Source organism: Carya illinoinensis, chromosome 1 (assembly GCF_018687715.1).
Source record: "Carya illinoinensis cultivar Pawnee chromosome 1, C.illinoinensisPawnee_v1, whole genome shotgun sequence".
Classification (NCBI taxonomy): Eukaryota; Viridiplantae; Streptophyta; class Magnoliopsida; order Fagales; family Juglandaceae; genus Carya; species Carya illinoinensis.
Window position 1 is genome coordinate 20,831,615 of NC_056752.1, and position 13,706 is coordinate 20,845,320.

The 13,706-nt window shown below is 37.3% G+C and overlaps 1 protein-coding gene across 1 annotated transcript; it reads right to left on the minus strand.

Moving 5' to 3' along the window:
* Positions 1-710: 710 nt before the first annotated feature.
* LOC122318677 lies at positions 711-6,306 on the minus strand (the record flags this gene model as incomplete). The annotated part of the gene is made up of 6 exons (XM_043136276.1): positions 711-875; positions 1,981-2,315; positions 2,454-3,234; positions 3,364-4,015; positions 4,445-4,695; positions 5,197-6,306. Coding segments are annotated over 6 exons (3,294 nt in total), but the record flags the coding sequence as incomplete, so codon positions are not given.
* Between the last annotated feature and the right edge of the window lie 7,400 nt (positions 6,307-13,706).

Sequence of the window (13,706 nt, forward strand, 5' to 3'; positions counted from 1 at the left end):
AGGGAAAAAGAGATTTTTCAACATGTTAACATTTAGTATCACTTTATAGATAAAATAAAAGTATCATGCACTATTTAAGGAATCGCTATCTACCTATCTTTGCCATTGGTTCTGAAAAATTAGTTTCAAACACTACATCTGGCAGTTGGGTTGAGTCATCCGACGACAAGGGGTTGTCATCTGTTAGTCTCAGTCCATGCATTGGTGGTAATTGGGAATCTTGTATAGCAAGCCTATGCATAAAACCCCTAAACCCTCCCTCTCATCCGTAAACCTCTTTTATACTTTGCACCATTTCCCGCAATCAAGTTTTGCCCTGAGTCGTCGATCTCTATCTTCTTTCAAATGTAACTCTTTCTTTATATAGAGTTCGGCCAAGTCCTGCCGGGCATTGATATTATCTTTTATTTTGCCTTGGAAATTCATCAATATACGTAGCACATTGTCAGAAATGTTCTTTTCAATATGTATCACGTTGAGATTCTGCCTAAGTTTCAACAATGCCCAATATGGCAGTTCAAAGAAGATGCTTTGCTTTGTCCAATTTAACTCCTCAAGGGTGCAATTTCTCCTCTTACAACGTTTGCCAAAATGCACTTGAGCAATGTTACTTAATTGATGCATTATATCTTCTCCAAGGGGTTGTTTAAGTGGAGACCGATGATCTTCTTCACCATTAAAAATAGTCTTCTTTTTTCTCCAAATGTGACCTAATGATAGGAAGCAGCGATGACCCATGTAACAATGCTTATGACCATGTTTGAACCACATGCTATCCGTATCCAGGTTTGAACAAAGGCATGCCAACTTTCCCTTAGTGCTCCATCCAGAAAGATTACCATATGCAGGAAAATCATTAATGATCCACAATAAGGCTGCATGCAATCAGAATCATTGCCCAACCATCACATCATACGTATCAACCACAATTTCCCACAAATCATTTAGTTAGTCAACTAAAGGGCATAAGTAAACATGAATTTTATTCCCAGGTAATTTAAGCCCAAGAATTATTGTAGATTGCATGAAGAACAGGTCTTTCATACATAACCATGGAGGCAAGTAATATGAAACTAGAACCACTAGCCATATGCTGTATGGTTTACTCATATTATTGAATGTTTTGAATCCATCACTGGCAAGTCCCAGCCTGATGTTATGAGCATCTTCAACAAACCAACGATGCTCTCTATCGAATGTGGTCTAGACCTCAGAGTCTGCAGGATGCCTCAAACTGTTTTCATCCACCACCTTTTTATCATGATGCCACCTTATGGATACTGTAGTTTTTTTGGACATAAATTGATGTGAACCTCAATCGACTCGCTTTGAGACCCAACAACAATATTGGAAAAACAAACCCAAGAACGCCAAACTCAAGTCTATGGATGGAGAATTTAGACCCGTTGAGAACTCGTTTCAAGAACCTAGATTATATCAAAATCTAGACCCGTTGAAATCCCGTCTCAAGAACCCAAATTACGAGGAGGAACGCCACAAAGGTTGTGATTTACCTTTGATAAGTTCAAGAGTTCAATTAAGAACAAGAGGAGAAAACTCACTCACAATTAAAATTCGAAATAAAATAATGTCTGCCTTGAAATGGCTGATTACATCCTTTAAATACCCTCCCCAAAACATGATAAAACCCTAGACTAAAATTTGAGACCCTTTCTCTCAAAAATGCCCTTTGGTGAACAGTAGCCGCGTGTACTGTAGCGTGAACAGTTTCATGCTACAGTACTTCTAAACCCTAGTTCAAATAAGTAAGACATATGTGGGTTAAGCATCCTCTAGCCCACTTATTCAAAACTAATAATAAAAATCCTTTAAACAAATTGAAAGCCTTAATATCTAAAGGCCATATTTCTAAGTCAAGTCTTCCACAGCTTGGATCAAGTGGATCAAAGCTGGTTTTTCTTCTTTCAAGCCCATCTTGAGTGTTGGGCTCTTGCTAGCTTCTTCCCAAGTGGTTTGTACTAATCCTTGCATTGCTTCCTTGATCTTCTTGGCTCTCGATCTTGTAATTGGCCCATCTGGAACTTGCAAAGGATCTTTAAGAGTAGGCCTGCCTTGGTTCCCATCATTCCCCCTCTCCTCAAAAGGATTCGACCTCGAATCTTCACCTACGTCAAAAGGAGAAAGATCAGAAACATTGAAAGTAGCAGACACATTATACTCACCTGGGAGATCCACTTTATAGGCATTGTCATTAATTTTCTCAAGGATTTGGAAAGGTCCATCTCCTCGAGGATGCAACTTAGTCCTCCGATGAGCTGGGAATCTTTCTTTGCGCATGTGAACCCAAACCCAATCTCCAGGTTCAAAGATGACACGCCTTCGCCCTTTATTGGCTTGGGAAGCAACTCTTTCATTCTTTTGCGCAATTTGAAGCCGCACCCTCTCATGGAGTGACTTCACCAACTCCGCCTTCTTTTGTCCATCCAAGCTACTCCTGCCATCAACCGGTAAAGGCATCAAATCTAAAGGGGTAAGCGGATTGAATCCATAAACAATTGCAAAAGGAGAATATGAAGTAGTAGTATGCATGGTCCTATTATATGCAAACTCTATGAATGGCAAACAATCCTCCCAAGTTTTTAAATTCTTATGAACAACAGTGCGTAAAAGCTGAGTTAAGGTCCTATTAACTACTTCAGTTTGACCATCAGTCTGCGGATGACAAGTAGTGGAAAATAAGAGCTTGGTACCCAATTTCCCCCACAACACCTTCCAAAAGTAGCTAAGGAATTTAACATCCCTATCAGAAACAATACTCCCGGGAACACCATGGAGTCGCACTATCTCCCTGAAAAACAAGTCAGCTATGTTTGTGGCATCATCTGTTTTATGGCATGGAATGAAATGTGCCGTTTTACTAAATCTATCCACAACCACAAAAATAGAATCTCTACCCCTTTTGGTCCTAGGTAGCCCCAAAACAAAGTCCATAGATATGTCGACCCATGGTTCACTAGGAACGGGTAAGGGTGTATACAACCCATGTGGCAACACTTTAGATTTGGCCTTCCTACATGTAATGCACCTGCCACAAATGTGAGTGACATCTCTCTTCATCTTAGGCCAAAAGAAATGTTCATGCAAAATATCCAAAGTCTTCTTGACACCAAAGTGTCCCATTAATCCACCACCATGTGCCTCACGCACTAGTAATTCACGCATGGAACAACCTGGCACACAAAGTTTGTTTTCTTTAAACAAGTAACCCTCATGCTTGTAAAACTTACCAAATGCCACCTTATCACATGCCACGTACACATTAGAGACGTCAGCGTCATCGGCATATAGGTCTTTTACGTATTCAAACCCAAGCATCTTAGCACTCATAGAAGTAAGAAGTACATACCTTCGAGATAAAGCATCAGCAACAATGTTCTCCTTACCTTGCTTGTAACAGATGACATATGGAAATGTCTCAATGTATTCCATCCAACGAGCATGCCTTTTATTCAACTTACCTTGACCCTTGAGATGCTTTAATGATTCATGATCGGTGTGGATCACAAATTCCCTAGGCCATAGGTAGTGTTGCCAAGTCTCCAATGCACGAATAAGAGCATAAAGCTCTTTGTCATAAGTAGGGTACTTGAGTGAGGCCCCACTTAACTTTTCACTGAAGAAAGCTATGGGCCGCCTATCCTGCATCAAAACAGCTCCAATCCCTATACCTGAGGCATCACATTCAATCTCAAAAGCTTTGTTAAAATCAGGTAATGCTAGCACAGGTGCAGAGCACAACCTTTCTTTAATGGTGGCAAAAGCACTCTCTTGAGTAGCCCCCCAATGAAACCCAACATTCTTTTTAATGACTTCAGTGAGTGGTGCAGCAATGGTTCTAAAATCTTTAACAAAACGCCGATAAAAGCTAGCTAAACCATGAAAGCTTCTTACCTCAGTGATACTCTTTGGCGTTGGCCACTCCTTGATGGCCTTGACTTTCTCTTCATCCACCTCAATACCCTTTGTACTAACAACATATCCAAGAAAAACAACTCTTTCCATGCAAAAGGTACATTTCTTGAAATTAGCATACAACTTTTCACATCTCAACACATCAAACACAAATCTCAAATGCTCAATATGCTCATTTAAGTCCTTGCTATACACTAGGATATCATCAAAATACACAACCACAAACTTGCCAATGAATGCACGTAGGACATGGTTCATCAATCTCATGAAAGTATTGGGCGCATTTGTAAGTCCAAATGGCATAACCAACCATTCATAAAGGCCATACTTTGAATTAAAAGCAGTTTTCCATTCATCACCCTCTTTCATTCTAATTTGATGGTACCCACTTTTAAGATCAATTTTACTAAAAATACAAGAGCCATGCAATTCATCAAGCATATCATCTAATCTAGGAATGGGATGCCGATACTTTACCGTAACATTGTTGACCGCCCTGCAATCAACACACATTCTCCACGTCCCATCCTTCTTTGGCACTAATAGCACTGGTACTGCACATGGGCTCATGCTCTCCCTCACGTACCCCTTGCTCATCAAGTCCTCAACTTGCCTCTGAAGTTCCTTTGTCTCCTCTGGATTACTCCTATAGGCTGGTCGGTTTGGAATAGCAGCTCCAGGTACAAAATCAATCTGATGCTCAATGCCTCTAATGGGTGGCAACTCATTAGGCATCTCCTCTGGGAATACATCATCAAACTCCTGCAACAAGGAAATAGCCAAACTAGGAAGAGACTGGTGAGTGTCATCAAGAGTAAGATAAGACTCTTTATAGACAAGAAAAATCATAGGGCGATCTGCGAAGAAAGCCCTCTTAACCTCACTCTCTCTGGCATAGAAACTCACTTTTGTCTTTCCTTTTCTCTCTGCAGACTCTCTTTCTTTTTTCTCTCGTGGCTCTACTCTTTTTTCTCTACTCTCAGCCACATCTCTACTTTCTTTTTCACTCTTTTTGTTGTGCTCATTTTCACTATCACTCTTTCTTTTCTGCTCAATCTCTTTTTCACTCATTCTTTTTTGATCACTCTCATTTTCACTCTTTCTTTTTTGATCACTCGCATTTTCACTCTTTCTTTTCTGAGCAACCTCACTTTTCAGTTTCAATTGGTCTTCATAGACCTGGCTTGGAGTTAAAGGAGCAAGCTTGATTGTTTTACCCTCCTTTACAAAGCTGTACATGTTTTTGAACCCATCATGTGTCACCCTCCTATCATATTGCCACGGCCTCCCCAACAAAATATGGCCAGCATGCATAGGCACAACATCACAAAGCACCTCATCCTGATACCTTCCAATTGAAAAAGGAACTAACACTTGTCTATCCACCCTAACTTCCCCACAATCATTCAACCACTGCAATTTGTATGGTCTAGAGTGTTTTAAGGTTGGTAAATTCAATTTCTCAACCAAAGTAGTGCTAGCCACATTAGTACAACTCCCTCCATCAATAATCATACTACATACTTTGCTGTTGACGTGACATCTAGTATGGAAAATGTTCTCTCTCTGTTGCTCGGCATCATCCACCTTAATGTGTGTGTTGAGAGCACGCCTAGCAACAAGAGACTCACTCACAGCATATATCACTCCTTCGTCATCACTAGCATCAACTAACTCGGGCACTCCATCACGATCATCCTCACTCTCAGTCATCACCTCCCCATTGTCACGCATAATCATCACTCGCCTATTTGGACATTGAGAAGCAATGTGCCCTGAACCCAAACACTTAAAACATTTAATATCTCTATTCCTTGAAGGTTGAGATTCTACCTTGGCTTTGCTGCTAGGTCCCTCATCTTTGCCCTTAGGTGGTTCGATCTTTCTCTTTGCTTCAGTAGGATCATTCCTATCCCACTTTGATTTCCAAGTAGTGCTAGGAACCGAAGTGTACCTTGCTGTCCCTTTTCTCTTTAATTGCCTCTCCACCTTCATAGCCATGTGCACCATGTCCTCTATCTCCACATAATGTTGCAATTCAACTACATTGGCTATATCTCTATTCAAACCACTCAAAAATCTAGCCATGGTGGCCTCCCGGTCCTCCTCTACATTAGCCCGAATCATAGCCACCTCCATCTCCTTATGGTAATCCTCCACACTCCTAGACCCCTGTGTAAGATTTTGGAGCTTTTGATAAAGGTCCCTATAGTAGTGACTAGGTACAAATCTCCGCCTCATGAGAGCTTTCAACTCTCCCCATGTCTCTATAGGCCTCTCATGATTCCTTCTCCTAGTGGTCACTAATTGATCCCACCAAATAATAGCATAATCAGTGAATTCAATTACTGCCAACTTTACTTTCTTCTCCTCAGAGTAATTATGACAATCAAATACCAAATCTATTTTTTTCTCCCACTCTAGATAAACCTCTGGGTCAGTTCTACCTTGGAAAGATGGTATTGTCATTTTGATGCTCCCCAAGTCTCTATCGACACCATCCCGACCCCCTAGGTTCCCCTCAAATCCTCTTTCACGCCTAACTCCTCTATGTCTACCCAACCCAATTTCAGATGTTAGGTCTTCCTCATCCTCATCATCTCCTTCATTCTCATATGCATTTTCAACCCTAGGCTCACGTCGCCTCCGATGTCTCCCACCTTGCAAATTTCTAATCTCTGCTTGTTGTTGATTCATCCTATCCTCCATTTGTCCCAATAGCATGTTCATCCGCTCAAACTGTTGTTGCATGGCTTGCAACACAAATGAGTTATCTGCTATCCCCTTGGGTGATGAGCCACTGCGGTGAGACATTGTAATGTGCAGCTAAAAGAAAATGTTAGCAGAAAAAAAGGACCTCACACGCTCCCTTACGTGTTTACACTCAAATGATGGCACTCCACTCGTGTTTTTCACTCTGAATTGGCTTTTTTTTTTTTCCGATAATAATCTCACACTCTCTTGCCTTTTACCTCTAGTTTTCCCACTCAAGTTCTTTCAGAACTAATTGAACTCAATCAAGACAAAGCAACCTTATTTAATCCCAACTAGCAATTAGATCCAAGAAACAAGAACAAGAGAAACACGGAATGAAAGAAACGACACGAGAATCACGGAAATTATACGAATGGAAGAGTGACTGTAACACAAGATACCAACTATAATGAAGGATGCACAACCCCTATGATGAAAGGCTCAAGAAAAAAATTTTGGATTTTTCTACCCCTCTTTTTTTTTTTTTTGGACGATTTTTTTTTTCTTTTTTTTTTTTCTTTTCTTTTCTTTTCTTTTCTTTTCCTTTCCTTTCTTTTCTTTTCTTTTCTTTTCTTTTCCTTTCCTTTCTTTTCTTTTCTTTTCTCAACAATTCACCCACAAACAGAAATATTCAATTGGGATAATCAAACAATTGAATTCAAACATATAAAAAATGACAAGGAAATAGAAGGGAATCAATGAAACCCTACAAATTTCAAACCCTAGCTGGTGCAAATTTTGGCAGCTTAAGGAAAAACGAATTTCTGCACCCTTTTTTTTTTTTTTGGAACCTTAGAACATTGAAGCCCTAGAATTTACGATGCAATAAATAAAAGATAGAATCAGACCTGATTGGAAACCTTGCTCTGAATACCAAATGATGTGAACCTCAATCGACTCGCTTTGAGACCCAACAACAATATTGGAAAAACAAACCCAAGAACGCCAAACTCAAGTCTATGGATGGAGAATTTAGACCCGTTGAGAACTCGTTTCAAGAACCTAGATTATATCAAAATCTAGACCCGTTGAAATCCCGTCTCAAGAACCCAAATTACGAGGAGGAACGCCACAAAGGTTGTGATTTACCTTTGATAAGTTCAAGAGTTCAATTAAGAACAAGAGGAGAAAACTCACTCACAATTAAAATTCGAAATAAAATAATGTCTGCCTTGAAATGGCTGATTACATCCTTTAAATACCCTCCCCAAAACATGATAAAACCCTAGACTAAAATTTGAGACCCTTTCTCTCAAAAATGCCCTTTGGTGAACAGTAGCCGCGTGTACTGTAGCGTGAACAGTTTCATGCTACAGTACTTCTAAACCCTAGTTCAAATAAGTAAGACATATGTGGGTTAAGCATCCTCTAGCCCACTTATTCAAAACTAATAATAAAAATCCTTTAAACAAATTGAAAGCCTTAATATCTAAAGGCCATATTTCTAAGTCAAGTCTTCCACAGCTTGGATCAAGTGGATCAAAGCTGGTTTTTCTTCTTTCAAGCTCATCTTGAGTGTTGGGCTCTTGCTAGCTTCTTCCCAAGTGGTTTGTACTAATCCTTGCATTGCTTCCTTGATCTTCTTGGCTCTCGATCTTGTAATTGGCCCATCTGGAACTTGCAAAGGATCTTTAAGAGTAGGCCTGCCTTGGTTCCCATCATAAATAGTATCTGCGACCTTGGTTTCAATGGAAAATATTGCATTACCTTTTGGGGTACTGGTCGTTGCTTAGGTGCGATAGACGACCACCTGGATGCCCTACACTTAGGGCTTGAGTGGTTGTTAGCATTTTCCTTCCAATCTAGGATGCAATTATTTGGACATTCATGTATTTTTATATACCTAAGTCAAAGTCCTTGCTCTAATGATCATGCCTCATTGAAAGAGTTTGGCAATAGTGATTCGAGAAAAGCAATTTACAATAATGGAAGCAACATGTCAAAGGACTTGAAACTCCATCTGCCATTTGTGTTGATGTGGAGCAACTTCACAATAAAAGATAGTTTGGTAAATGTTGTACAACCATTGTAAAGTGGATGCTGAGCATCTTCTACCAGTTTCTCAAAAGTGGTTGGTTCGGGTTCAACGGAGGAGGGACCCATTGTAAGTGTAGGGGTGTTTTCATGAACGCCAATGAAAGTAGAAGCTTGAACGTCACCTAACATCTCATCTATGTCATCAATATAACAATCATTATCATCTTCAACATCAATGCCCAGGTTAATTTTTTCTTGCTTCCCATGAAATATCCATGCGGTGTAACTTGGGTCTATCCCAGTAAGAAATAAATGTCATTCCACCCCACTAATAGGTAGGAACAAATTGTTACGACATCGATGACATGGACATTTTACACGGTTGGTTCCAGTCGCATGAGCTCAAGCCATTGTGAGAAATTACCTAACCCCTTCGGCATATTAAGTGACATAAACCTATCAGTGTGAATCATCCAACTCCTGTCCATCTGTAAAAAAAAAAAAAAAATTAAGATCATGTCAATCAATATGATAGATTAGGTCATTGCTTAAAAATGAGATTATCTATAGGTGGAGGCTTTAAAGTTCATTGCATGCAAGCCAACGTAATCTATCAATGGGATAGAGTACCAATACAGAATAAAGCTAGGAGTGTAAAAGAATATAGATTATTGCATGCAGGTAGTGTAGAGAAAAAGTAAATGTTGGCATTAAGGAGAGAGTCCCAAGAGATAATAGAAATGTGAAGAGTAATCCAACATGAGGAAGTTTTTGTTTGTTGAAAATGTAGTTGAAAGAGCTTGAAGGAGATTTGACAAAATAAAAAAATGAATAAAAAAGAAACAATTACAAACACAATGCAAGAAAAACATTTTCGAAAAAGAGGAAGACAAATGGAGCATTAGGTACTTAGGAAATTAAAAGATGTCGCGAGTTAACAATAAATAATGTACCAAACTGCACATTAGAGAAAAGAAGAAATATTGCATGCATATATGAAGTCTTACATTTCGTAAATTTTAGAAATATTTTACCCAATTTATGTAGAGGTCTTTGATCTGATATTTTATAAAATCACAAGTTTCATGGACAGTAGCAATAACTTTGGAGATATTTACATGAATTCAGGTACATTATTCAACGTAGACGGTGGAATTTGGTCTACGAAGATGCTGCCAGTAGAAATATTCTTAGGTGTAGTACTCGAGGAAGTTAGTACTAGTGAATTTCTATGAAATTGGACATGATATTCAATGAAGCGTTACGGCATCATTTTCCTTTTGTTTTGAGATGTAGGGCATCATTTGAAGATGGCCCTCTATTGCTCCTTTTCATCAATCTCTTTTCTTCTGACAAGTAACATATGATTTTTCAAATCTGCCCTTATGACATGGCTGAAGTTACAATGAAAACTAGACACTCCAAGTTCATTTGGATCCCTACTGACTGAACTTCACCTTTTCCACATTTTATGTCTAGTTAGCAGTACTTATGCCCATAATTTAGTTGGAATTTACAAAACAACAGCTTCTAAATACCAATATAGAATCAAAGTAGGTGAAGTTAACAAGTATATATGAAGGTTCTCTCCATAAATTTAGGTGTATTTGAACTAATTAGCTTTTGAAGCTTCCTTTGGCCCTCACTGATTTATGAGATCATAATTCCCAATTTGTCTATTTATATATCCAAACACTAAATAGCTAGACATCTTTAATTATAACATTATTTTGCACTTTTTTTTGTTTTCAAAATCTTTATTCCCAGGTTTGTCTATGGTTCATACAAATTTCTTGATTAGGTTTGCTTATATTTTTTAAATCTGCACACATGAGTAGCAAAACTCCTAATATATCTTGAAACTTTATACATGTTTAAGAGAAATCTAAACTGAGTGAAAGCAAGCCAATATTCTCTTTAAAGGGATGTAGACAATATTGTTAATTAGGAGAACTTGAGAAACAAGAATTGAAATTAGGGAAACATTAATTTCTTAGTGATTGCTGTCGCATTTCTTTATAGGAAAACCAAACCGGTAAATGACTTGCTACTTTTTCTCTGGTTATGCCAGACATGTTGATAAACTGGAGAATACTCTTTATGACATCTACTAAAAGAATCAAAATTAGGAATTGAATTAATAATGTTGTTAGCAATATATGTGTATTATTCAAAATTGCAAGTACCTCAAGAATACTTGATAATTTTTCAAAACAAAGAAGGAAAAACATGGAAGAAAATACATACTTTCCAAGCCAATGTGTCTTATCGCTTGCCAAAAGCGGTTATGGAGTGAAGTCGTCCAAACCACCTTTGCCTTTTTAGTCCCTGCAAGAATATTTTCATCACCATGATCTTCCTTGCCGGAATTTTTGGCTGGTGCCTTTCTCTTGGGGCAGGGGCAGAAGGAGACTTGACAGAACTAGAGGGCTTCAAAGTTAGGCTTTAGAAAAATGTGCTCAAATTTAGCAGCAAAAACTATAAATTGCGCAACAATAAAGTTTTGTTTTCTTGCATCTCTCGATTTGGATGCAAAAAATTAAAATTGCGACACAATAAATTTTCTTTTTTGTGTTGCTATAATTTAGACTCAAAAAATTAAAATTATGCTACGACTAGTTGGCACTCATTGCGTCAAAAACTAGCGACCACTCTAAAACGATGCAAATGTTTTTTTTTTTTTTGCAATTTTCAAAAAGACAGGAAATTTTGGACGCAAAAAGTTTATTTTTTTTATCACTAAACTTTAGCCACAAAAACCGTAAATTACGACGCAATAAGTTCCTTCTTTTGCATCTCTCAAATTTGGACGCAAAAAATTCAAATTGCAACGCAATAAGTTTTCTTTTTTGCATCGACTAATTTTGACACAAAACTTAAAATTATGCCACGACTGGTTGGTAGCCATTGCATAAAAAATTAGTGACAACTTTAAAAACAATGCAATTGTTTTCTTTTTGCCTTGATTTTCAAAAGGATGGAGATATTTTGGAAGCAAAAAGCCGGAATTAAGTTTTATTTTTTCATCGTCGCAAAAATTATAAATTATGCCGCAATAATCTTTTTTTTCATCTCTCGACTTTAGACACTAAATAATCAAATTGCATTGCAATAAATTTTCTTTTTTGTGTTGCTCTAATTTAGACACAAGAACTTTAAATTTAGTCGCAAAAGCTATAACAACCATTCTAATAACCGTTTGGCACCAGTTGCGGCAAAAACTTGTGACCACTTTAAAATCAACCAAAATGTTTTTGTTTTTTTCACTCAATTTGCAAAAAGACGGAAATATTTTTTACGCAAAAAGTCTTTTTCTTGTAGTGACATACTGCTTTTTTGAATTTTAAAATAAAAATTATATTAAAAATTTATATTTTAACAATATTTGAAGTGTATAATATTTTTATTCAAATTTTTCTTTTTCATTTTTCAAAATTTAGTAAATATCTTAATTTAAACTATTTCACCATTATTTATAGAATTCTTATCTCACCTCGTTAACTAAAATAACTACCAAAATAATGGTTTTGTCCTCTTTCTGATCCAAGATTGATGGGTAGAAAGATTTGGTTTTAGAGAGTATTTTCGCAGATAAAGAAATTAAATGAAGGGATACTTTTTTATTATTTTTACTTGCAAAATAATGGAACCTTGAGAAAGAAATATGTAAACGGGTAAAAAGTTCAGAACAGGACAAATATAGTACTGAAAAGAAAATTAAGATTGAAATTTGTAGTTTCTTGGCCCCAAGACCTGAAAAGCAGTCTCATAAGATCAACAAAAGTATACCTTGCAAATAAGAAACACAACAATGCTTAGTTTTGATATGTTACAGGTACATTTAATATAACATTAAGGGTGGCAATATGTGATATGATCTGTGAATCCAACACGAGCATGACACGAAATTAGTGGGTTTGGATTTGATTTAATTGGATTTGGGTTAAAACAAATTGACTCGTTAAGGCACAATTAATAAACGGGTCAATAATGGATCCCAAAATTAACCCGAATAACTCGTTTAAATTTTATTTAAAAATTACAATTTTATTATTGTTGATTTATAATATTGGTATTTCTTAATATGCTTATATTTTTGTTAGGCCTGCGACCCGTTTAACTTGTATTGGCTTTGGACCCAACCTGACCACATGCTAGGAAAAAAAAAAGGGGACCCGACCCATAATATGCGGATCAGATCTAAAAATGACTAATGATATTCACACAACAATGAATTCGAACCACCCTAAGAATCATCCATCCTACTTTTTGAATTCCTCAGTCACAAAACTTTCGTTAGGCCCTTAAACCTTATAATCCACAAATTCCTAGAAGCAAAATTAAAAACTAAATTCTCAAGTTTCTTAAATTCCCAAACTATAACTTTATTGCAAAACTCTTTTCAAGTCAACTTCCAATCTTCAAATTGAATCAAAACAAGAACCTTGCTTTCCCATAGCAATGGATTCCAATAACTATGAAACCTAGAAAACAAAACAAAACCCCAACAAAGCCGCCCTTTATGTCTCAATCCATCAGAAACACCATGCCAAGACCTCTTGAGCTTGAATTGCCTCTAAATACCATGGAATTTCCAAACCCATGTAAAAAAACAAAACAAAACAAAACCCGTCGAATTATGACCAAGAGTTTTCGAATCTAACTGGAATCAAGGTCAATAGGGAAAAAACCTCCTGTTAATGAAGTCTAAACAGAGTCAACTACCAGCTGAATCACAAAGAAATAGCGAGACAATAGGCAAGCGTCCATATCTACCCAAAAGAACAAAAACTAAAATAAAAGAGTCCTAAAAAAAATTCGGTCACAGAGCGAACAATTAACAGGTCATTAAATTCCTGATGGAAGAGAGAGAGGTTGAGCTTCATGAGATTCTTGGTATGGGTCGTGGCTACACTTGCGATGGTCATAGTGTGTGAGACAGAGTGATAGTCAAACAATGGTATTTTTATTTTGAAGCCTTTTGAAGAAGAGGCAACATTAGCTTGAGTTGGGCAAGGTAGGTAAACAAATATGAAATCTAT